The following is a 25,121-nucleotide window of genomic DNA, read 5'->3' on the forward strand; positions in this document are numbered from 1 at the left end:
TATTTTGGGCAGATAACAATTTAAATTTTAAATTAAATTTAAAGATCCAATCAATCATGTTTCAATTATCAACCCATGGTGACATTTCATCTCTCTGTTCCCTTGGGAGGGAGCCCTAGTGGCACTCATTTGATTTCCACTCTATCACTCACTGAGAAACGCAAATGAATATTGAAAAAAAAAAAATAAAGTAGTGTGTGGAGGATAAATTCTCTCTTATCCTCTTACCATTTTATGCATTTTTGGCAGGTCAAATGGGTTTATCAGCTTAACTGAAAGAATATGGAAATGTGGCTGTAGACTGGGAGAATGTTCAAAATCCCAGACTAGGAAATTAACTGTTAAGGAATACATTTGGCACAGGTAGCTCAGTGTGCAAGCTGCAGGTGGAGTTCCGTGTGGTGGGAAATGGCAGGTGCCTGAGGCCAGAGGCAGGTGAGCAGCCACTCAAAGACACGCCAGCATCCAATGACTCCAAAGGATCTGGAAAATGAGAGATGTGATTTTACCCATGTTTCTGGCTGTGACTGCTGACAGAGAACATCCTGCAGTTGTTTGATCATAGGCTTGGGTCATGTCTGCAAAAGAAAACAGACCGAATGGAAGAGGAACAAAAAGGAGAGAGCTTGATGAGGGCCTGGAACAACAGAACAAGGTGGAAAGCAGGTCTTATGTTTAGGACTAACACGTTGAGAGGAATGACGGGTTTGTCTTTACAAACAAGTTGTGGGTCTGCTGATAAGATGCAGCTATCAGTGAGAGACAACAGAAACAATGGGATGGATTCCACTAAAAGATCAAAGAGGCACTGAAAGAGCACCATCAATTCCACAAAAGTTAAGAATTAAGAAGGGATTATGCATGGGGTGGGGGGAAAAGCTATCCCAGGTATCAGGCGCTCCGGGAATCCTGTACCTCTCAAGTACCTCAGCCTATGGGAAAAGAGAGAAGGGACAAGCGGCCGGGAATTAGGATAAAAAGGAGGCTGTGCCCTCCAAAAATTTGAAAGACCCCGGGGGAATGTCCCATGGCCTCTCCTTTTATTCGAATAAAGTAAAAGGACTCCTCTGTCTCCTTTTTGGACACAAACCTCTGGTGTTTGTGGATTAATTTTCCTGACAACGTCCAGCTCTGGTACCCCAAACATCAGGACATGCAGCTGGTGTGGCAAGTCCAGGGAAAGCCATGGAGATGCTTCAAGGGCTGGAGCCCCTCTACTCTGGAGACAGGCTGGAAGAGACTGGGGTGTTCAGCCTGCAGGAGAGAAGGCTCCAGGGAGAAGGAGCCCCTTTTAGTGCCTAAGAGGACTCCAAGAGAGCAGGAGAGGGACTTTGAGCAACGGCCTGAAAGCACAGGAAAAGGGGAATGGCTTCCCACTGAGACAGGGCAGAGTTAGATGGGATATTGCGACGAAATTCTTGGCCGTGAGGGCGGTGAGGCCCTGGCACAGGTTGTCCATAGAAGCTGTGGCTGCCCCATCCCTAGAAGTGTTCAAGGTCAGGTTGGATGGGGCTTGGAGTAACCTGGTCTAGTGGAAGATTTTCCTTCCCATAGCAGGGGCAGGGCACTGGATAACCTCTGAGGTCCCTACCACCCCAGCCCACTCCGCCACTATCGCTGTGACGTCACTGCCGCGCGCCGGCGCGTGACGTCAGGAGCGCGCCGGGCGGACGTTGCCATGGAGGCGGCAGACGAGTGGCTGCTGCAGTCGCTGCGACTGTGAGGGACCCCCGGACCCCGGGCAGGCGGCACTGACCCGGGCCCCGCCCTCATACCCACCCTCTCCCCGCAGGTACCGTGACCTGCACACCTTCGAGCTCCAGGCGCCCACCCGCCTCATCGAATGGGCCCGCGGGAACCGTGAGTGCGAGGCGGGGAGTGCTGAGGGGAAGAGAGGGACCGGGCTGGGGTCTGGCGGGGTGGGGTGGATGTGCGGTGTGTGAGGAAAGAAGGAGGCCTAGGGGCCGGGCCGGGGCCCATGTAGAGGGAGAAGGGAGAAAGGAGGCAGGGGGATTGGGCCGGTCTGAGGTCCCGGAGGGGAGGCCAGGGTGCAGGGCCAGGACCCCAGAAGTGGGGCTGAGTGGCTGGAGCTGTTTCGGGTTCAGTCTGGGTTCGAGCTCAGGGTCTGGGGGTACATGGACTGTGTGGTAACACGGGTTTGTCTCAGGGAGGGTGGGCTGGGAAGGGGGGCAGCCCTCACCGTATTCCTGGCTCTTCATGCCCACCCCACCAAGGTGTCTGTGTAGCCGGGTATGGACAGTCTCATGGGAATGAGATCCTGCAGCTGATTCCACCGCCAACACTGCTGACAAAGGAGACCCAGGTGGGTGTTGGCAGCCAGAGTGGCACCAGACCTCTCTGATCTCCTTGGCCTGATGTTTTCAGAGACCAAGCCAGGGCTTGGTGGCCTTCATGAGCTGTTACCTGTTGCTGAGACAAGGGCATGGCCAGGGATTGAGCAGCTTTGGTTGAAAGGTAAAGCATGTAAGTCACCTTTTTGTTGTCCAGTCATGTTATCCTGCAGCTGCTCTGCAGACAGCTTGGGACACTTCATCTCCAGGTATGTGAATGAAAGCATTTGATGGGGAAAGAGGACAGATGAGGACAGCAAGCCAAGTGAAGAAGGGACTTGCTGAGCAGCCCAGGCGTGGGGGACCACCCTGCAGAGTGCCAAGGTTGACCCTTGGGTGGGTGACCTCCACACTAGAGTAGAAGGTGCTGTTTGGTCACTTGGTAAAAAATGCTCCTGAACCAGATGTGCACAGATGGCAACAAACACAGGCAGAGCTCTTGGCAGCAGTTTTCTCCAGATTTTTGTTCTCTCTGACTATTTTAGGATCCTTCAGTCCTATATCTCCTGTTGAAAAAGGCAGGACAGGGAAAGGGTTATACCAAGCAAGAGTTCGTCTCATGTCTCTGTCATTTTTTGTGATAACCAAACACAAGTTGTGCACCATTGTGTGAAGAAATGTCTTTGCCTCTGATTTCTAGGGCCTGTGTCCAGAGAGAGATTTCAAGGTAGAATGTGGTGGATTTTCAGAGCGTCCAGTGTACAGCCTGAAATATGTGCCAGACACCAGGTATGACCACACGATCCTTCCCAGGGTGTATTGGAGATGGAGAGGGGACTTTTCCATGCCTGCTTCCCAACCCAGATAGTCCTGCCAGCTCTGAGACCAGTGTGAGTCTGGGCCAATGACATACCAAGAACTGCTGATATTGCTGTTCCCTACCCCACATCTGAGCAGCAGGGGCCTGTAGAGTTTTCCTGCTCTACCTTCCCTTCCTTCTGCATTTGACACTGTTTGGAGGTGCTCACCAGCAGAGTAGAGCAGTGGTGGCTGGTGCTGCTGCTCTGCAAGACCCAGTGTGTGCAGGTTCAGAAGCTTTTTTTCTGCTCTGGATTTAGACCAAACAAACACCTCTGGCTGATTTATATCCCTTGTTCAGTCTTTTCCTACACAAGTCCCCATTGACTGCTTTGGGGCTGTCTGCATCATTCTTAGTCTAGTCCTTCTGGAAAATGTGATAATTAAATCACAAAATCATGGAATCATTTAGGATGAAAAAGCCTTCTGAGACCATTGATTCTAACCATTCCCCTGTCACTTCCAAGCCCACCACTAACCCATGCCTCCAGTGCCACACACAGCTTCTAAATCCCTCGAGGAATGGCGAGTCCACTCCTGCCCTGGGCAGCCTGTGCCAAGGCTGGACAACACTTTCAGGGAAGGAATTTTCCTAATATCCAACCTAAACATCCCCTGGTGCAACTTGAGGCAATTTCCTCTTGTCTTGTCCCTTGTTCTTTGGGAGCAGAGCCCAATCCCCACCTGACTGAACCCTCCTGTCAGGGAGTTGTAAAAGAGGAAAAAAGTGCTCCCTGAGCCTTCTTTTCTTCAGGCTGAGCCCCCCCAGCTCCCCTAGCCACTCCTCATTGCATCCTCATAAAGTAACCTCATAAATGCTGTTGTCTGAGACTGTATTTGCATGGACTGTGTGGAGCATCCCTGCATGAGGAGTTCTGGGGTTATGGTCCTTCCAGCCACCACTCTGCTCCAAGCAGAGGCAAGAGTTCCTGCTTACAGGAGCAGCAGACCAGTTTGTCCCAGGCTGGGGAAAACAAGGCTTTTCTCTGTTCCTGAGGAGCCTGTTTTGTGAGACTCTTCTGATTCCTCAGCTTGCTGGTAACAAGTGGCCCACCCGACAACTCCCTCCAGGTCTGGCAGGTGTCAGCAGAGGACTCTGGTAAGGGTTTCTGTGCTCAAGTGGTTTCTCAATGCAGTTGTTGTTGCATCTCACCTCTCTAGCTTCCCCTTCTTCCTGTGTGTCAAATGAGGAGAGAAGTGCCACTTCCTTCTTCTGAGTGACCGCGCTTGTTTGGCACGGGCTGGAGAAGGGTACAAGACAGAGTCTACAGCAGTTTTGGTGGTTTGAACTTAACAGCACAAACCTTGTCAGAGTATTAGTGTGTTTAGGCCTGTCACAGTAGCCTTGTACTGCATGTAGTTGGCACAGTGTCCCCTTAGTAACTCCAATGGTTAGAAATAAAGCTCCATCCATTGCATTTTGGAATAGGCTGTGATCCACCTTACTTCTCTCGAAAAGGATCACCATTTTTGAGGCTGTTACTGGAAAATACTTGTAAACCACCAGAAAGGAAATGCAAAAGAAGAAGAAAACTTCATTGAACATAAACATCTTGATTCACAAATTTTCATTAATTTTGCTCGGCATTTTGTCAGTCCTTGTTGGATGGGTTGGAAAGGGGTTTTACCCTGAAGAGGGGGCTAGGCATAATTAGATTTCTTATTGGTTTTGTATGTCAGTTTTACCTTTGTGAGATATTGTGAAGCAGCTTAATTGGATGGATTGCTTGGTTCTCAATGTATTTACATCTGTTTCTGTCTCTTCCTAATAGATGTTATTAAATCTGTAAGCACCATAGCAACAGAAAATGACACTGGGCAGTCCTGGGCTAAAATTGCCACCATTTCAGCCAGAGCCCCATGGGTCCTTCACGGCTCAAGACTTGACAGAGTCCAAATTACAGAGGTTGAATCAAGGAAAAATGTCTACACGACAGGTGTTCAAGGCAAGGCTAATGTCTTATTTTTGGTAAGGTGGAGTTTGGGTAAAGCAATGCTAACTGAGTAAGCAATGCTAACTGAGTAGCAAACATTTCACTGAGCAGGTACTTTTGGGCATGTACAAGATATAAAAGTTACAAATATATTTGCCACAAGTATATTGTCTTGAAGAAAGAGGTGACAATGGTCAGGTCCATCTCCAGCTGTTTACCACTCACATTACACTGATTTCTCACATTTCTGCTCCAAACCTGGGCAGAGTCCTACGAGAGTCCTGCAGATAGTTTCATTGTGGAGAACTGGGTTCACAGAGGGGTGCTGTCCCAAACAAGGGAGGTGACAGCTTGGTTACAACAGGTGGTGTGTCCAGGTCTGGTTTCCTTGGGGATCTGTGCCTTCACCTATGCAGTAAGACTCAGTCTCCACAGAGCTCATCGCTGGGGAGGGAAGAGGGGATGTGTGTGTTCAGTGGCAGTATCACAGCACTGAGGAAAGGGAAGGTCTGTTTGTCACTGTCCTTGTGCCACAGGTACTTACAGAATATTGGAGTGGTTTGGCTTGGAAGAGACATTTAAAGCTTATCTCATTCCAACTCCCTGCCATGAGCAGAGACATCTTCCACTAGATGAGGTTGCTCCAAGCCCCAACCAACTTACAGGCATGAGGCAGCCACAGCTTCTCTGGACAACCTTGTCAGGGCCTCACCACCCTCACAGACAAGAATTTCTGCCCAATATCCCATTTAACCCTGCCTTCTGTCAGTGTGAACCCATACCCCCGGGAGTCCTGTCACTCCCAGCCCTTGTCCAAAATCCCTCTTCAGCTCTGTTGGAGCTCCATTAGGCACTGGAAGGGGCTCCTTGTCTTCTCTCTGGAGTCTTCTCTTCTCAGGCTGAACACCTCAAGCTCTCCCAGCCTGTCACCAGGGCAAAGGAGCTATGGCCCTCAGAGCCTTTCCATGGCCTCCTCTGGACTCATTCCAGCACCTCCACATCTTTCTGATGCTGGGGGCCTTGGAGCTGGACACATTACACCTGGACATACATCCTGCTTTCTTTCTCAGGCAATACTGCAGTTCAGAAATCCTGAAAATGCTCCTCATTGCACCTGAGACCTACCTGCCTCTCTTTTTCAGCTTCCAGAGGCAGCGAGGAGCTCAGCGGCCTGGCCTTCCTGGACTGCAACACTCTGCTTCTGTGCTGCGCCACAGGCCGGCTGTGCCTGGCTGACATCCGGCAGCCACAGTGTCTCACGGAGGCCACGTCAGTGCCCTTGGCACCGTGCAGTGAGCAGTGGTGCATGGGCAGCAGGCATGGAGCTCAGGGCTTGGAGACGAGCTCCCAGCCCGTGGCTCGCCTCTCGAGCAGGGGGCTCCTAATCCTGACAGACCTCAGGAAAACCTCTGAGTTTTTGGCCTTGGTGAAGACCAGAGTCCCCTCTCCTCGTTCAGGAGCAGAGTTCCTGTGCGTCTCCTGGGCTCCTGCTCTGGAAGGCTACCTTGCCATTTCAGGTATGTGCTTAGGGCAGAGATCTCCTTTTCTGAGTGCTTTTTTGATTTATGTTTTTGTCAAGGCCCAGTTCACTCAACCTAAAACCCCCCAGTGACAGGGTGGCTTTTCAGAGCTGCCCCTGGAGCCAGTGGAGATGCCAACTAATCGTCCTCTGCAGCTGCCTCTTTCCAACAACTCCGGAAGGGGCCTGGGTGGGTTCTGGAAGATGCCTGCTGCCCTTCTGTTAGATCAAAGGCCCCAGGCTGACCACAAGCACTGCCCTGATAGTGCCAGTGACAGCTTGGCTACAGGCTACAGCATTGATAATGCCAGCTGGGCAGCAAGGCTGCCTCTTGACCAGAGCCTTTCATGTTCACACTCATGAATCCACAAACTTTAGGGATCTGGTCTGGGGTCTCTGCAGCAGCTGTTTCCTTGAGACACTCTCCTTGGAGGCAGAGCTGCTCTCTTCTCACAGGTTTCTAATCTGGGCCGTTTTTCCTTGTTCCTGCTGGGAGGTGATTCTGAGCCCAGCTGGAGTAGAGCAAAGCAATTAATTTCTGCACTCTCTAATTCCCTTTTATCCAAGGTTTCGATGGCACCGTGCATGTCTATGACACACAAAGCTGGGACAGCTCTGGCAGGGAAGCAGAGCCCGTCTTCATTCACAAAGGCCACGCATTTGGCGGAGCAGGTGGCAGCGGGGACTCTCCCCTGGTCACTGTGCACACATGGCATCTGCAGAAACCCAGAACTTTGTTGTCAGCAGCGAGTGATGGCTCCTTGCATGTCTGGGACTGGGTTCAGCCTTGTGGGAAGTGTGGGTAAGGTGGTGTTTTGGCGAGATGGGGCATTTCCTGCCTCTGCTCTAGTTTGTGTGGGCTGCAGGGTGTGTGTGCCTGCAGATACTGTTTGGAGTCTGTTGCAGTGAGCAGAACTGTAAAATTTCTATTTTAATAATAGTAAAAATTTTGGCTATGTTAATTGTTCACCTGTGTACCAGCATTCAGATGAGAGCTGTGCCTGTGGTTCTGACTGTGGCTGCTGGCAGAGTATGTCCTGTTGTTTGATCATAGGCTTGTGTCATGTCTGCAGAAAGGGAGAGGAACAAAAAAAGAGAGAGACTTGACAAGGGCCTGGAGTGACAGGACAAGGAATGGGTTCCCTGCCAAAGGGCAGGGTTAGATGGGATATTGGGAAAAAATTCTTCCCTGTGAGGGTGCCAAGGCCCTGGAACAGGTTGCTCAGAGAAGTTGCACATCCCTGGATGTGTCCAAGGCCAGGCTGGATAGATCTTTCAGCAACCTGGTCTAGTGGAAGGTGTGCCTGCTGATGGCAGGGAGTTGGAACTGGATGAGCATTGAGGTCCCTTCCAAACCAGCCATTCTCCAATTTCATAAAAAAACAGGAGTTTGAGGAAACAGGCTCTTCTGTGGGATATTTACCCACTGTATTCCAGGCCCAGAGTACCAAGGCGAAGCTGCACCCCCAGAGGGGTGTTGACATTTATCATGTGCATGTATGTCACAAGCAGCAGCCTCTGCTCAGGAAGTTTCAGTGTGACTGCTTGTGTTCCTGCTTGCAGCCTGCAAAAGGAAGAGGAACAACCTTTCCAGCCCCAGCCTACTCCAAACTCTGCCCTCCCTATCTAGATCCCAACCTGGTCTGTGTCCTTTGGTGTACTTTGGTTCTTTTCCCACCAACTGCACGTTTAGATTTGATGTAACTGATGTGTTTTCCTGGGCTGAGAAAGCAGGCAATGATTCCTGCCACACCCACAGTGTTACCAAGGTGTTAATTGGGAAGTAACAACCTGCTTACAAAAGGCTGTATTCTGCTCTGGGTGTCAGCTGAGGTGAGGAGGGGGTGAAGACAGGTGAGGGGGGGTGAAGGCTGTACTTCAAGAGCACCTGGGGAACCTTACACTGGGAATGTGCTGTACTGATTCACTCTGTGGCATGGCAACAGTTGTCTGCCTGGCAGCTGAGCCTGGAACCTGCTCCATTCTTCTCCCAGGTCAAGCCATGTGGAAACTTCCGCTCACCCCAAAACTCCATCAGGCAGCATGTGCAGCAGGGGCAACACATCCTGCCCAAGGCTGGGGATGTTGATGTTTTGTCACTTATTAAAAGCATGGATCTGTGTCGCCACCATCAGCAAAGGGAAAAGCCTTTTTGAGTCCTAGAGGAGCCTAGCTCTCCTCCAGGATTGCCTGAGCATCCTTTCCACTGCCAAGGATCCACAGCAAAACCAATCCAGCTGAGCCAGAGCTGAACTGGGGGAAAACAGGTTCTGACCAAGAACCTGGGAGCATTTCTGCCCCAGTGTAGGCAGCAGGGAGGGCTCCTGACTTGTTAGTCTCTCCATCTGCTCTTGACTCAGTCCCTTCCAGCTGTGGTAAAGCTGAGCATGCTCTTCCCCTGGACCAAGACCTGCAGGTTCCTGCATTTTGGAGGTGGCCTTTCTGCCCCATGATGGGACCCATAGCAGCCCCAGGAAGGGCGGTGTGTAGTACACAGCCATGAAGGGTTCCCAGAGAGGGATCTTGGAGCTCAGTGGGTTTTCCTCGAGCACCCCTGAGAGCAGGCGATTTGGCAAACAGAAGGTGCAGTCTCAGATTGTGCAGTTCCTCCTTCCTGGAGGAAACAGCCATAGAGGGAGGGTCTCACCTTGGAGGAGGTGGGCTCTGAGGTAGAGAGAAGACCACTGGAGCCTTTCCAATACCCCAGCTACGTCTTTCTCATTGCCTCCTTTGCCAGGACATGTGGAGGAGCTGACCCTCTTCCACTCACAGCGATGCAGATAGCGCAACAAGGACAGAGAACTGAATTTGCTTGGCTTTCAAAATGGGGCTTAAGCAATAGCTCAGTTTGTACCCATGTAAACTTCCCTTTTTTTTCCTAAAATAACTTAAGCCTTCTTGTCCAGCTTGAACTAGATTTGACAGAGGACTGGAGATGTCAAAAATATTAAGTACTCACAGATGCTGGGGGAAGGGATTATGCACATATGAGGGATTTGGAGAGTTGTGCTGGGCAATAGGGACATTGCTCCCAGGAATGCATATTGCCTCTGGCAATGCCCATATGGGATCAGTCTGGTTGTATGACTGGAGACTTTGGCTTTGCTGGTGGAGCCATATTTCTTTGGTGGGGAAGGTTAAGACAGCCTCTGGCACAAATGCTGACACCCATGAAGTGAACCAATTTAAGGACTCTCCCCCTAGCATCAGCATGGCAAAGAGAGCTCAAGCTGCATGGGACATGATTGTGTCCAACCTCTGTTCTCTCTGGACTTTTCTCTGGAAAAGTCATCCAGAAAGCCTGTCTTCACTGAGGTCACAGAGTTTTAACTCCTGGGCAAGGTAACACAGCTGGGGATGTAGAATCATGGAACCATTCATGTTGGAAAAGCTCTTTAAGATCATGGAGTCCAATCTTTACTCACACACAGCCAAGCCCAGTACTAAACCATGTATGTCTTCAATTGCCACATCTGCACATCTGTTAAATCCCTTCAGGGATGGCGATTCCACCACTGCCCTGGGCAGCCTGTCCCAAGGCTGAACAATCTTTCAGGGAAGGAATTTTCCCTAATATCCAATCGAAACCTGGCACAACTTGAGGCATGGTTTCTCCTTCCTTCACTATGAGGGGACAAGCCACAGCCCTTCCACGAGGAACTGTCTCCAAATTCAGGCTCATAAATGGAGGTGTTATTTGGCTCATTTGCCAGTTGTGGCCCCTGCTGCGCTCAAAAGAGATGAGAAGCTTCCTGCAGCATTAACAGATGTTTGGATGTGGCTCTTGAAGACATGGTTTAGTGGCCTTGGCAGGGCTGGGGGAATCGCTGGACTGTATGTCTTTAGAGGGTTTTTCCAACCTCCATGATTCTGTGATCCTTGAAACAATCAGCTCTGAGCAGTTCCTCAGCAGGACACAGACTGGACATTGCTTGTTTAACAAGCAGCTCGTTAGTGCCCTATGCTCATCAGGTACAGCATGGCTGTGCATTTCATTTCCAAAATAATGCCCAGTCCCTGCTGCAGGACACAGAAACCTTCATCTCCTCCTTGGATCCTCTCTGCATGTCTCTGCACACCAAGGAGGCTGTCATCAGAGGAGGGATGGGGTGGCACGAGCAGGGCAGGTAGCTGCTGCTCCCTGGTCCTTGCACAGGAGAGAAGAAATTCCCCTGTGAGCATGGTGAGGCCCTTCCACAGGTTGCCCAGAGAAGATGTCCCATCCCTAGAAGTGCTCAAGGCCAGGTTGGATGGATCTTTCAGCAACCTGGTCTAGTGGAAGTTGTCCCTGCCCGTGGCAGGGAGGATGGAACTGGATAAGCTTCAAGGTCCCTCCCAACTCAAACCATTCTATGGTTCTGTGACTTGCTGCCTACGCCAGTTCCCCCGTCCTTAGCCAACAGAAGTGTCCAGGTATTGGGACTGTATTTTACTGTTTTTTCTTTTGTCTTTTTTTTTTTTTTTTCTGAGTTTAATAAACTAGAATAATTTATTCGACAGAACACAGAAACATCACAGACAGGGTGGAGAAACCAAAGCAGCAGGTATCAATGATCAGTACAAAGGAACCACTTTACAAAAAGAAGTACCACGCTGCCCATCAGCTTTACCCAAAAATTACCGGGGGGAGAGGGGTATGGGCTCAGCTCAGCACCCCACAAACCAGGTGGGGAGGATGGAGCTACCTCCACAAAATGCTCTCAGATGACAATGCTGACTGCAACAGCACAATAAATAGTGGGAATGGCCTCTCAATGGATGGTGGGAAACCAGAGACCCTTAGAGAGGGGAGGGGGTCCAGGCACCACCAATCCAGGAGGTACAAGCATCTGTTGAAACACTAGGGTGGCAAACACCCCACTTCTCCACTACCCCCAAATAGGTGCTAGATCCCATGCAGGCAGAGCAAAACATCAACCAGGAGGGTTTTGCAGCTTTTTGCAGGACAAAAGTAGCCCTGGCAATATCTTGCTGGGCACCAGGCTATTCCGCCACAACACTGCCATGGTTGTGAAGAGGCATTTGAGGCCTCTCCCAGACCAAGCAGTGTGTGACTGATGGCACAGACCTACAGTGTCCCCTCTGCCACCTTAACCTGGCCCCAGCAGCTCCCAGCTCTGAGCTGGTTTCCTCCAGGGAGATTATACTGGTGTGAAAACTGATGCAGCTGGGAGGACCCCTGGGGTTGGCCACTTTGAGGGGACTTGGGGGAAGAGAAGGGCAGGTGCTGCCCACCCCCTTTGGAGCAGCTGGGGCAGGGGCCAAAGTCAAAGCCAGGCTCATGCATCCCAGGGGGGGAACACATGCAGCAGGGCCGGACAGAGGGGGACTGGCCATGGGTGAAAGGAGGGGACACCGAAGTGCACAGGTGCCTTTTCCCATGAGAAGGCTGCCTAAAAAAAACCACCCACCCCCCGACCCCCATTCTGCTGCAACCCCCCTCCCCATAGCAAACTGGTATTGAGACTGGGCTTATATAAAACTCATAAAAGAGGCAGCTCATAGGAAAGGGCTCTGGTAAGTGGCAGGAGGCTGGACAGGGATGGGGTTACAGTGAGCCCTGCTGCCTCCAGCACCCCCCTGGCCATGCCCTGCACAGGAAACAGCAGCTCTGGCAGCTGGATGAAGAGACAACACGGCACAGCTGGACGGTTATAGGTCCTGTGGCCATCAGGTGATCTGTAGGCTCCCAGTACAGGTAGAAAACAAAATTAATTAATTAATTATAGAAAAGAGAAGCAGCCTAATGTAGGGGTGTCCCTGGGGCAGGGTGGCGAGCAGGGGGGGCTCGCTTATCTGTCGTTGAGCTGCGGGGAATTTGTCCGCTCCTCCTCATCCTCCTTGTCATCCTTCATGCCTTTCAGTCGCTGGCGGGCGAAGTCTTCAAACACAATGTCATCATCGCTAGTGGGGACACAAGGGAGAGTGGTTTAGGTGGGGTGCAAGGTGAAACACACCCTGCCCCACAAAGCTGTCCCAGCTTGCCCAGTGGGCTCAACCTGCACTGCCACAATGTTATACAGCAGCTCAGGGGGCCCCAAATCCCACATCCCTAGCAAACAGCTTCAATTTTCAAAGCCTTATTAATACTTGCCCAATGCACCCAAAAAAGAGCCCCCAAGCTCTCCAGCAGGTGCAGCTTTACCAGGGCCATTGGCACTTGCACCACTCTAAGGGAACCGCACACTGGCAGGGAGCAGCTTGGGTGGGTTAAGTACCCGAGAACCTCCCAAACATATCACCAGCACAGGAAACGCTGTGGCGACAACCTCCCACACCCCCAACACGATCCCGGCGGCCTCTTACTGCAGTTTCTCCTGTTTATTGGAAAGCCATGCAGGAAAGGGCAAAGGAGAAGAGAAAAGAGAGGGGAACAGCACACGTCATGCATTACAGGTGACATGTGTGGGGGTTAATCACACGTGCCAATCCCATGGCACAGCAGGTGTTAGAGGATTCGGGGGGGTGTGCCATGCAACCACCATGTTTCATATTCCCACACAAAATGTGGGAATTAGGGGAGGGGTGTACTTTAGTCTCTTACTTTGTATCAAGCTCTATCAGATTGGTATCTATGGGTGCTTCATTCTCTGGAACTGAACAGAGGGAAGACACAGGATTAGTCACAGTGTGGTGACTGCCATCCCACCGAGGTGGGTGACACCTTCCCCAGGATCATCTCTGCCCTCACCTACCAGGGTGGGTGACACCCCCCCTGCAGTCATCATTGCCATCCCACTGGGGTGGCTGAGATTCCCCTGGGGTTGTCCACCACTGTTCCAACCCTCCTGGAGTTTGGCTGCACTGGGGTGATGGGAGCACCCCCATGGTTTTAACACTGAGCTCTGTTGAATAGAGTCAACAGGAGCCAAGAATCTCCCTCCACACAGCCTCACTGGCCCCCTTTTCCCCCACCCATGCCCAGGGATACTGGCCCTGTCACCCAGGGACACACTCACTGTCCCGGTGTACTGGTTCCTCCTTGGGTTTGGGATGCATCAGCGTGAAGGGCAGCTCCACTGCAACATCACTGCAAAAGACACCAGGGTAAAGCACGGGCCTACCTGCACTTTACATGCAGAGTGAGGCAAATTTGCAGAGGGGGAGCAGAACAGCACCCCCTATTAGAGGTGCTGTCGAGACCACAAAGCCAGGCAAACCCCTGTGTTATCCTCCATGGAGCTGCACAGCACCTCTCATGCCTCTTGGTTGAACTTGGACCCCAGGATGGGGCATCAGCACAGGCCCTCTGGGAAGTAAAGGGGCATCAGGAGGAAGAGCAGCATGACAAAAATCTGTCTTTAGCAGCTGTGGGGGGGATCCAAATCCCTTGGGCTTAGGCTGCAGCCAGCAGTGCCATAGGAATGGCAGGAAGTCCACCAAGTTTTCCCAGTGCTCAGTGGGCATGGTGACAGCAGGGCATGACAGCCTAAACTGTTTGATCTGCCCTGAGCTGCCCCAGGGGCACGTAGGGCAGAGCTCAGACAGAGAAGTGTCCCAAAAGAGGACGAGTAGTACTGTGGTCCCCATAGGACAGTGGGAGAGAACTGATATGAGAATGAAGACCTGGAAAGCCCCAGAGACTTGCCTCCCCACATCCAGAGATGCTCAGCCCTCTGTGCCCTGCTCACTCTCCCCAGCAGCACCCGCAGGCCTCTCACTCTGGTACAAGTAGGAGGATGCAGGATTCAAACCCTGCCAGCATTCCCAGCCTCACCATCCCAACCCCACCTCTGCCAGGCTTTTTGCTTTAGGTGAGACAGCATCCCTAACAGTGAAATCACAAGGACAGGCATGGGATCAGGTAGCACCCTGAGGGGCTGGGGGGTGCAATGGGGGGCTGCAGTGAGGATTGGGGGGTGCTGGGGGGAGTGGGGTGTTACCTGGAGGCGAGGTCTCCCAGCAGGCTGGCATGAGTCAAAGGATACAACACATTAGTCGCTGTCCCCTCCCAAGGACACACAACCCCCACACATCTTTTGTCCCACCCCTGCTTAGTCCCAGGGGAGCTTTAAGGATGAAGGGGCCCCACCTGCAGCACAGACCACTCCCAAGGTTAGAGAGGAGGTGCAGCACAGTGGGGGGGTGCCCAACACTTACCCTCCTCGTGACACCACCAGTTTCACCTTCACCTTATAGGAGACAATAATGCCCAGGATCTCCTTATTGGCTCCATCTCTTAACCTGGAGGAAGAGGCAGATGGGCATCAGTGAGGGAATGGCTGTGGGGATCAGAGCCATCCTGAAGGTCCCCCCATGGTATCTCCTCCACCCCAAGCATCACCCCTGGAGCAGGGGCTGGACGCCCACCGGGGCCAGGTCCTGCCCCCATGCTGCAGGGGAGACAGAAGCCCTGAGGGGTAGGGGGGCTCACAGTGTGCTGGAGGCCAGGTTGGTGTCCTCGTGCTTGAGCTTCCCATCCAGCGCCAGCCCCCGCTTCTCCCGGTTGTTGGCAAGGAAGGGAGTTAGGGTGTAGACTTTGCAGAACGTCGAGCTCGGGGCCACCATGTCACTGGAGATGATTGCGACCATCAGCCAGAGCCCCAGCCACCCACAGCTCCCACAGGCCACCCCAGACATCTCCATCTTAGTCTGGTGAACTTCTCCACATTCCTATCCTTGCCCCAGCCTGATGAACATCTCCTTCCTGGAGGATGCAGAGGTTGATGTCCCCAAGATGCCACCAGAAAAAAAGGTCTCCATCTCCCTGTTCCTCCCACCAGTCCCTGCTTGCCAAATGCAACATCCCAGTGGGGCTACACTGGAGCAGGAGACCTCCAAGGTTCCTCCAAGACCCCCCTGAGGTCTCCAGGGCTCCTTATGATGTCCCCAAGAAGCCGATACTCACTCAGCATCCTCCACAGCCACTGGGCACTTGTACTGGGCAGTGTTGAAGAGGCAAATGTCGGCATACTGGCGCACTGGGGTGAGATACAGCAAGATGGGGATCAGGGTAGGCCCCCACAGGGATGGGGACAGAAACAGCAGTGGGGTGGGGGGACAGGGCCCTACTGCTCACCTGAGATCTTGATTTTCTTCACGGTCTTGTTGGTATTATTGGTGACATGCACGTTGACACTGATGGGCTCCCCGTGGTAGTAGATCTGTAGGGGATCAGAGCAGACAGGATGGTGAGATCCCCAGGGTCACCCTACCAGTGTACACTCTCCAGTCTTTGCCCACCTCCTTGTCCAGGGATGCCTCAAGGTGCAGTGGCTTGTCTGACATGAGGAACTGCCGGGTGGTCTCTGCCATGGGCTGGGGGCCGGGTCTCTCTGGTGCATACTGGACCTTACGGATCACAAGGCGCACCGAGTTCCTGGGGGAAGACAGAGAGAGGAGAACTCAGGCTGCCCACAGGCTACCCTCTTTCTTCACCCATTCTGGGTCAAATCCTTCTTTTTCTTCTGGTCTGCTATCAGAAGGATGCCATGTAAGGTCTTGTCTGGATGACCACCCGAGCTACAGGGGGAAAGCCCCATGGCTTGGCTAGGTTACCCACATCAAGTGCTGGGCTCCTTGCACAGTGGTAGATATCTCAGCCCCAAGATGTTCTCTGACCCATCCCTACCCTGGAAAACACCTCCATCCCAGCCCCATCCTGGAAAGCATCCCCATCCAAGCCCCATCCTGGAAAACATCTCACCCAACAAACTGTGGTGCCCCCTTCCTGCTGCCAGCACCAGCACCAGAGGAGGATGCCTCTCCCATTCAAGCTGGATGGATCCTCTCTGCTTACCTCTTGTGGATCTTCTCCTCCAGGTTCTCGGCACAGAAAGCTTTGACCTCGTAGTCCACCCCACAGGCCTGAAAACAAGGAAAGGGGAAGAAGGAGGAGGGAAACCCCTTTGCACTCCCCAAAAAGGTGACCCCAGCAGTGGCCACTCACCACAGCCTAGTGGCATGGGAACATGGGGGGACCTTACCTTCCCTGTGTCCTCTGGGCCTGGCTGCAGCGTGACAGAGCAAGGCAAGTTGGGGGGGATCTGGAAGGGAAAGGGGAGTAATGAGTTTTTTGTGGGCTACCAGTACTTCCCTTTCCTGTCCACAATGGAAAGAAGGAAATCCAGGAAGGATTTCCTCATTTTATTATTGCATTTCCCAAATCCCAAAACGTTATAAAAATACATTATTTTAGAGGGTTTTAATTAACCAGTGGAATTTTGAGAAATCAGGGTGTCAGGGCCACTTTTAAGGCTATAGGATTGAGCCCCATAAAATGCCACAGACCTCCAGAGGGGATGGCCACCATTGCCAAAGCTTTGCTGAGGAAATCAGAGGAGCAGGTGCATGAAGCAGGGGGTCAGCCCCCACGCCATTCCCTGCCAGAGCTGTCCAGTGCTGGCAGAGATCCCCAGTGTCAGCATGGACCCCCTGGTGCTGATATGGACTGGCAGTTTCCCAACTGGTGGCTGCTTTCTGCTCACAAGTTCGAAGATCCACCAAAAGCTGTGTCTTGATCACAGACGGCAGCATCTCACTCCCAACCTCGACCCCACAGGGCCAGATGGGACCCTGATGTCCCCATTGCAGGGATCACTGTCCCTTCAAGCACCCCAGAACACCTGCTGTCACCCTACCTCAAAGGTGAAGGGGTAGGCGTGCTCGCCCAGCTTCTTGATGAGCCGCTCCTGCAGCCGTGTCAGCGGCTTTTTGTCCTCAGGGACAGGGGGGAAAGCCTGGGAATTGGCCACGAACAGGTCCTTGCGGAAGGTGAGCCCCAGGACATCCAGGTCTTCACGGCCATAGCGGAAGGCGCAGGTCAATGTCACAAAGACTGGAGAGAGTGACATGGGAGGTTGGTAGCAGGGTGTGGGTCATGGAAGGAACCATCATGGCATGGGGGCACCAAGGCAAGGTGGCATCCTGGCTCATGCCAGTCCCACCAGTACTGGCAAGTAGTGGTGGCTTGAGGACATGCCACGTTGAGAATACATTCAGCACGCAGCTGTGCCTTGGGATGCCCACCACAGCACCCCCATTCTCTACAGGACAGGGAACCTGCCATGGGAACAAGGGGCTGTAAAATGTCACCAAAGGGCCCAGAGATGCCAATGCCTGGGTAGGACTACATGGGGATGCTAGCATCACCCTGTGGCAGTGCTACTTCTGTGGCCCCAGGGATCCCAGGGGTAGACATTACCTTTTCTCTCCTTCAGGTATTCAGGATCCACCAGGACTACTCCATCTGCAATGAAACAGCCTGGTTAGAAATGTGTCACAGGGAAAGGGGGGACACACTGGAAAGTCAGGGTCAGGGAATGCAATGGCAGTGTCAGGGGACATGCCACTGGGATGGGGGACACTGCTGGCAGGGGAACACACACTGTCAGAATTAAGGGACATGCTGGTAGGGTTAGAGGGGAATGTACAGGTAGGGTCTGGGGGGACACCAGCACAGTTAAGTTAATGTCCCTTCTTTACACAGAGAGCCATCACCTCCAAGCTGCCAGACATGGCTTGGGGGAACACGCTGCCAGCAGGGACAGTCTGCATCTACTGCACCCAGGGCATATGCAAAGCCACACTGGGTCATGAATATTATCCCAAGTCAGCTATTTTCTGCTCCCCAAAATCCTTCCTTCACAGACAGCCCAGCCCACCCTGGCAAGCATCTTCCTGCAACTGACGTCCCCTTCATGCCACCACATACCCACGGGGTCCACCACGTCGATGTGGTCCACGAAATCCCTCTTCCCAAGGTAGACAGTGAGCTGCAGGGGGGAACAGGGTGTCAGGCATGCAAAGAGCAGACTTCAGGGTCCCCTATGTTGTCCCACCTGCTGGGGTCCATATTCCTCATCAACCCCAGTGTCACCCTGTCCCTGTGGTACCCAAAAGCCAACCCCACCCCATTCCAGTCAAAGCTTGGAACCTTTCCAGTTGGCCCCAGAGCTGGAGGTACTTTACATCTGGGGACTCTTGGGTGGCACCCCAGGGGTTTGTACTCCACTGCTGGGCGAGGATGAGCCCCCCAGTGTCACCCTCTCACCTTTCTTCTGATGGGGAAACTGAGGCACAGGGCAGGCAGCTGCCAAGGCAGAAGGTTTTCTGCATCAGCTCTTGCTGCCAGACCCAAAACCGCAGGGTCACCCACACGCAAGGTCACCTGCACCCCAGCACTCAAAACCTGTCTGCTTGACCCCTGACCTTGGGAAAGCCCCACTCCCCTCTCCCAGTTCCACTGTGTTTCCCTCAGTTTCCCTTCCTGCTACCCTGGCAGAATGCTGAGGCAGGCAGCAGGGTGCAGGGCACATCTGGGGTTCAGGGACATGAACCCCCCATCCCCCAGGCCCAGCCATGCTTGTGACCCCATGGTTTCCCCCACTATGTCCCCCTTACCTTCCCGTTAGGACTGGCTTTCTTAAACACCCTGCAAAACAGCAAAGGGAGTGTAAGTGCTGGAGCAGGAGGTACTCTGACTCCCGAACCCCCCACTCTGCTCCTGGCTCCCTGCCCATGGAGCTGTCCAGCTCTCCCGCTCAGGAAAGGTCCCTGGGGGAAGAAGCATCCACTGGCACAGTCCCATTGGGCGCCAGGTACATCCAACCTTCAGCACCCACTGCCAGGGCCCAGCTTTGGATAATGGAGGTGTCAGGACCCCAGCCCACCCTTTCGCCTGAGGATGGTGCCCAGAGACCACTGTGAAGGGCAGCAGCATGCCAGCATCCACCTGGCCCTGGGGACCAGACTGTGGGACCACGGGTCAAAGCACACAGGATGGTAGCATCCCACGGAATGAACATACCTCACCATTACCTCACATGGATGCATCCCAAAGCCGCTGGAGAAGCAAGAAAAGTCTGAGGTGGTCCTGTCCCCAGGGCTTTTTATTCCTATTCCAAACCATGAGACTAGCCCTCAGACACCCCTCTCAACAGGAAAAATCCTTCTGGAACACCCCACAAAGCCATGGGAGAAAGGATGTGGGTCCAACATGCCACTGCTGGGAAATGCCAGAGCGTTCCCAGCCTGTCTGCAGCAGGCAGGGAACGGGTGGAGGCAGCTAGGGTGCCTGGCACTGCCAGATTTTTCGGAGCCTGCCCTGGCACAAAGCCACCTATAATGGGCTCTCCTCAGATAATCCCTCCTCGCCTTTAAATTCCATTAAAACCATCTGAGAAGATTAGTAGTGGTTTTAAGCTGGAAATAATAATTTCCCAGGGCAGTTGCTTGGCTCTGCCAAAATGTCCCAGGCTGCTACTGGATGATGGACTCTCAGCCACCCCAGTGCCTGCAGCTACCCACACTGAGCCAAGGGGCAGGCAGGGAAAGCAGCAGTTGGTGGGTGCCAGCCTGGGAGTGACTACTGACCTGGCGATGGGGTAGGATGCATCAGGGGATTTGTGGGCACACCCCTCACTCCCATATCCCTGAAATCCTCTGTCCATACCTCCCTGTGACCCTGCACTCCTGCATGCCCAAGTCTCCACACCCCAGTCTCTTGAGAGCCATGGGGAACAGCACAGCCTGGCCAGGCTCTGCCCAGGAAGCAGGATCTAGTCTGGATAAGGGAGTGTGGGGGCTGGGTGCCTCCATTCTCTTGTCCCCAGACAAGCCACAGGAACCCTCTGCCAGACACATAAAATATTGGGGACATCCTTCTGGCTGTCCCAAGCCACTGGGCACGTCAGAACATCCTGCTGGCTCTTCCTGCACGGCTTTTCTCTGTGGAGGTTGGGGGATTGCCTTTTCCCAGCCGAAATGGGAAAGCACTTCCACAATAGGATGTTTGTATGAGGGTTTGCTAGTGAAGGTATGATCCTGTGCTGCTGCAAGGAAAGATGGAATTAATGGGAATGCTGCTCCAATTAAATAACTTGGTGTGATAAAGGCCTCAACTTTCCTGGGAGGGGCATCAGCACCCCACAGTTTTTGGGGTTTGAAAGTTATGGGGGAATCAGTCTCCAAAGTCAGGAATGGAGGGGCAATGAATGCATCCTCCTGAGAGCCCAGAGCAACTAACAGCAGCATTTTCATGGGTAATTAATGAGGCATTACTTCAAAGCAGGATGAGGAGCATCCCCTGCCAGCCTGTCACCCCTTTGACACCCCACACCCCATGGACCAGCTCCCAAGGGAAACCCCAAAGAGTGTCCAGCATGCTGGATCACAACCTGAGGTGTGCTGGGAAACCCCAGAAAAGGCAGCCAAGGCTGGAGGCTCAGTGAGTGCCACTTCCAGCCCCCTAGGACACGGGTGATACCCCCACCCAGCCCTGGAGACACTAACAGAGCCACTAATGAACCCAGCACAAATGAGATCGATGGCAGGTGTGGCAGGAAGCCATTCCTCACCACTCTGTCTGGCACATACTCATTCTGGCCCCACACTGGAACAAGAGCCCCACAGAGCCTGAGACCTGCCCAGTCACACACTGCAGGTGCAGAAGCCCCACTTTATGGGTGCAGAAGCTCCACAGAATTTGAGATCCACACAGCTCCATGCTGTGCATGCAGGAGCCCAGGCTGGCTCCGCACCGTGGGTACATGAGTGTGTGATGCCCTCATACTTGTGGATGCAGCAGCCCTGCCTGGCCCCACACCATGGGTGCAGGAGCTCACATCTCTCCTGAAGCACCAGAGAGAAGGGAAGGGGCACATGGGGACACAGCGGCCTGTTGCTGCCAGCAGGGTGACCCTCGCCCGCCACCGGATCTAGAGGGAGGAAAGGAGGAAGTGTGAAGCCTTCCCTCCCCCTCCAGCCCTTCCTGGTGTCGAAACACTGGAGACACGAGGCAGGAAGTGGCCTCTGACGCTGCCCATCAGGGGCTTGGGGCCTCACGCCGTGGGCTGGCAGTCCCAGTATCCCCTGAGCCCATCATGCTGCCGCACAGCCGGATCCCATCTCTCCTGCCCTCTCCTTGCTGTGGATCCAATCCTTTAATGAGCTTGTTAGGCACCCAGCCAGGGCTAACAATAGCTTTATTGGGTGGCCAATAATTGAGTGGGGTCCATTGGATCTTGGTTGGGAAGATTTATGATGATTTGATTGCCCTGGGCATCAGAACAGGATCTGATGGCAACACCATTGATTGCCTTTGAACCCAGGGCAGAGAATCCAGAGGTTTTGCCAGCTCTCACACTAACAAGGTTGGCTGGCAGATCTAATTAGCTAGAGCCACGTTAAAAGGGACCTCCGGGGATAACGGAACCACCAGCAACCACATCATATGCACCGGCACAACCCTGTGGTCGTGGCCAGAAGCGCCGTGCCAGTTGTGCCGGGATGAGCCTGGAGAACCATGCCAGCCAATCCCAAAGCAAGAGCATCCCACAGGCCCAACGCTGCATTTTGCATCCCTGCTGCATCCATCCATCTACCCCCTGCCAGGCTCAGCAGCAGCATCCCCCAGCTGGGTAAGAGCTTCACTACCTTCCTTGGTGAGGAAACGCCTTGGTGGGATCCGGGATGTGTCAGGGTCCTACTGTTATTGCCAGAGTTTGCTCTCCAAACAACATACAAACAACATCCAGGAAGCAGGATTCTCCCATCCTGGGCCATATTCCAGGGCTCTTTCTCTTCTAGGTGGAGATTCCTATCCTGCTCCCAAATCCTATGGCTTCATCCAGGGGTATGAATGGGATGGTAGAGGGACTGAGCAGCAGGTCTGGTGACTGGCAAGGGTCACCCCCCTGGCAGCAAGATGCTATGGTGGAATGCTACAGAGGGGCTGGATGGGACTATGGGGCCAGAAGAAAGGTGCAAGGAGTGCTTAATGCCAACCAAATTGGGCTCTGGTGTACCAGAACCACTGCAGTACTTCCCAGGCACCAGGAAACCACCCTCAAGCCATGGGCTAGGAATCCCAGGAATTCCAGTAACTGGAATTGCAGTGGGGTTGCAGCTGCCCTAACTGAGTGCCGAGTGGGAAGAGCAGGAAAAGGTGATCAATGATGCCAACAGCCACCAACTCAGCTGTTTCTTCCAGCTCTTCCCATTGCAGGGCTTGGTGACTCCCAAGAAAAGTGGGGTGCCACAGAAGGAATCAGCAGAAATGGGGTTTTGGGGAACCAGATAGTAAATTAGCTCCCACAGCTGAACCTCCTGATCAAACCCAGTGGATTTGGGTTTGGAGATCCAAACTGGAGAGGAAGAGGGATTTGTCAGCCTAATTCTTTCCCCCCCCCCGGCTTTCCGTACGTGCTGCGTAGGCAGGGAGAAGATCAGCTCATGCCTCTCCTGCTGGCTTGCCTGCTGACGGGAATGCCACTCACCAAGCTCCCCCCGGCACCCAAAAAACCCTGGAGGCCAAACCAGCTGCATCCTGGGGTTTGCATCCAGACGTTGGGAGGAACCCAGTGCATGCCCCAGCCTCCTGATCTGTGAGACTGTCTGGCTGCTCCAGGAGTGCAACATGAATTCTCAAGAATTCAGGATATTGAGCAGGGAGGAAGCGGATGCTGTCAGCCACGGCAGGGGCACAAACACCCAGCAGGCTGGCAGCAGCAACAGCCACTTTCCAAAATGCTGGATGAGTTCAACAGGAACCCACAACTCCCATCCTGCCACCCCAAAACACTGCAATGTTTCTGGAACGTTCTGCCCAGGCAGGGCCAGACTCACTCATCCTTTTCTCTTGCCATGGCCATGGGAGGGGCAGAGGCTGCAGCAAAGCCCCCTGATCCTGATGGCAAGGGGGCATGGGGATGAGCAGAGGGAGGGCGACGGTGCTGAGGGGTGAGCAGGAGCACCCTGAAATCCATAATCTTCCATGATTAATGGCCAAGGGGATAGAAAGGGATTGGGGTGAAGAATGGGAGTGTCAACTCCTTGACCACTCCACCAGAGCCATCTGGTGAGCGGATGTCACGGGAGATCCCCCAGGCTTCCCTGCTAGGGCTGGCAGGGGTCATCAGGCTGGGGCCCCCAAAAGACAGCATCACCATGGCAGCATTCCCATGGGATGAAGGCTTCGCACGCCCTCCTGTCCCCGCGCTCCAGGGCTGGCACGTGCTCCCCGACACCCCCAGCTGTGCCGCACGCTGGGAGTGACATCAGGGCCTGGGTTCCCTGGCGTCACCGGGGTGACAACAGCCTCCTCCATCCCAAATCCACCCAGGCTCCAAATCTGATGGGGAGGGAGCAGTGATGCCCCGAATAACTCCACGGACCCAAGGCGGGACCCACCAAACATCCCCCTACCACTCCCAGTCTCCGGGTCCTCACTACTCCTCGGGGGGCACCATATCCCAGCAGGCACCCCGCGGGACCCCCAGCTCCACGGGCAGCGCCTGTCCCACCCCTCCCCCGCCGTGCCCGAGCATGCCCCCCCGGGATGCTCCGCTCTGTCCCAGTCCTCACTCACCGGGTGCCTTTGTCTCCCATGGCCCCGCCGATCCTGCGGGCTCAGCCGGGAAGCGCCAGCTGGGCTTGGAAAATTACTGGCTGGATGGTGGAGGGAGCGGCGGCAGGGCGGGCGCGGGCCCGATGCGGCCCTGCTCGGGCCCGCTCGGAACCGCTCGAAACGCTCGAGCGGGCTCGGAAACACTCGGAACCGCTCGGCTCGGCCCGGGCGGACGCCACGCCGGCCGGTTCGGGGCCGTTCGGAACCGCTCGGGCAGATTCGGAGTCGCTCGGACACGCTCGGAGGCGCTCGGCAAGGCTCGGCCCGTCCCGGTTCCGGTGCGGACGCTGCCGCCGCCGCCGCCGCCGCCTCCGCCCGCCCCTGAGCGGCGCGGCCCCTGGGCCGGGGGCGGCGGCGCGCGCGGGCCGCACGGGCGGGGAGAAGACACGGAAAGAGGGTACGGGGAGAGGGGGCACGGGGCTACCAGGAGGTGGGTGGGAAGGCGGTGAGGGGGATAGGAGAGTGTGGGGCGGTGCGCGTGCGGGGACACACGAGAGCGCGCGCGCGCACACACACACGCGCACACACACACACACACACACACACACACACACACACAGAGCGGCGGGAGCACGCGCACGGCTCGGGGCGCCCCCCAGCGGCTGCACACGGCCATGGAGGGGCGGGGGGAAGCCCTTGTGTGACCATGGAGACACGTGTGCGGTCATACAGAGACACGTGTGCGTGAACAGAGACCCGCGTGTCAGCGGAGACACGTTCGTGGTGAGCACCGAGACGTCTGTGAATACAACACACACGAGTGTGAATACAAAGAGAGGTGTCCGAACGCAGAGACGTAACTTGCACATCCATGCACGCACAGCTGCACACAACCGCCGTGCGTACACGCGTGAACTCATGCACACACACACAAACACACGCACACGTGCACATACGTGCATGCAGAGAAGCGTGCACACGCATCCATGTGCACACGCACACACACATATACATGCACAAAACACAGACTATGCACGCGGACGCCCACAATCCAGGTACACACACGCGCACTTGCGCACACCCCACTCCCGAGGTGTCCCTCCCCTCCAACAGAATTCACCTTCCCTGGAGGAAGGAACACGTCCGTCCTGCCCGCCCCCGGCCTCCCCATTGGCTGCGGTCCCCTCCCGCCCGCCTCCTGTCGCAGAGCAGCCCATGGAGAACGGGCTTCA

At 54.2% G+C, this 25,121-nt stretch overlaps 2 protein-coding genes across 5 annotated transcripts; one reads left to right on the top strand and one right to left on the bottom strand.

Annotated features, from left to right (window-relative positions):
• The first annotated feature begins 1,658 nt into the window (after positions 1 to 1,658).
• WDR73 (WD repeat domain 73) lies at positions 1,659 to 7,569 on the top strand. Its single transcript, XM_014253526.2, has 8 exons — positions 1,659 to 1,719; positions 1,793 to 1,860; positions 2,235 to 2,323; positions 2,992 to 3,080; positions 4,181 to 4,248; positions 4,922 to 5,095; positions 6,226 to 6,600; positions 7,170 to 7,569. The coding sequence occupies exons 1-8, from the start codon at positions 1,679 to 1,681 to the stop codon at positions 7,406 to 7,408; spliced, it is 1,143 nt and encodes a 380-aa protein (XP_014109001.1). The 5' UTR covers positions 1,659 to 1,678; the 3' UTR covers positions 7,409 to 7,569.
• Positions 7,570 to 12,036: 4,467 nt separating this feature from the next.
• On the bottom strand, positions 12,037 to 24,148 carry ARRB1 (arrestin beta 1). Of its 4 annotated transcripts, none has more exons than XM_005524141.3 (16): positions 23,911 to 24,147; positions 18,945 to 18,975; positions 18,256 to 18,316; positions 17,746 to 17,790; positions 17,183 to 17,379; positions 16,529 to 16,588; positions 16,342 to 16,409; positions 15,786 to 15,921; positions 15,622 to 15,706; positions 15,451 to 15,523; positions 14,977 to 15,114; positions 14,703 to 14,786; positions 14,486 to 14,509; positions 13,562 to 13,632; positions 13,147 to 13,198; positions 12,037 to 12,506 (listed from the first exon to the last, which is right to left on the bottom strand). In XM_005524141.3, exons 1-16 carry the CDS (start codon positions 23,928 to 23,930, stop codon positions 12,395 to 12,397), a joined length of 1,257 nt encoding a protein of 418 aa, XP_005524198.1. In that variant the 5' UTR covers positions 23,931 to 24,147; the 3' UTR covers positions 12,037 to 12,394. The 4 variants fall into 4 exon arrangements, with proteins under 4 accessions (XP_005524198.1, XP_005524199.1, XP_087907470.1 ...); XM_088051344.1 differs by having other exon boundaries at positions 12,434 to 12,506; positions 13,558 to 13,632; positions 23,911 to 24,148; XM_005524142.3 differs by lacking the exon at positions 14,486 to 14,509.
• Positions 24,149 to 25,121: the final 973 nt, after the last annotated feature.

The sequence above is a fragment of the Pseudopodoces humilis genome, chromosome 2, assembly GCF_049639895.1.
Source record: "Pseudopodoces humilis isolate 2021_Gansu_Grassland_sample_001 chromosome 2, ASM4963989v1, whole genome shotgun sequence".
Lineage (NCBI taxonomy): Eukaryota > Metazoa > Chordata > Aves > Passeriformes > Paridae > Pseudopodoces > Pseudopodoces humilis.

Excerpts from the sequence above, each read along its gene's own strand:
- WDR73 (XM_014253526.2), top strand. The coding sequence starts at position 1,679 with ATGGAGGCGGCAGACGAGTGGCTGCTGCAGTCGCTGCGACT. Across the intron at positions 1,720-1,792 it reads CTGCTGCAGTCGCTGCGACT|GTACCGTGACCTGCACACCT; the intron begins GTGAGGGACCCC and ends CTCTCCCCGCAG. Across the intron at positions 3,081-4,180 it reads AAATATGTGCCAGACACCAG|CTTGCTGGTAACAAGTGGCC; the intron begins GTATGACCACAC and ends CTGATTCCTCAG.
- ARRB1 (XM_005524141.3), bottom strand. The coding sequence starts at position 23,930 with ATGGGAGACAAAGGCACCCG. Across the intron at positions 14,787-14,976 it reads AACCTGGCCTCCAGCACACT|GTTAAGAGATGGAGCCAATA; the intron begins GTGAGCCCCCCT and ends CTCTTCCTCCAG. Across the intron at positions 14,510-14,702 it reads CTGGTGGTGTCACGAGGAGG|CCTGCTGGGAGACCTCGCCT; the intron begins GTAAGTGTTGGG and ends GACTCATGCCAG.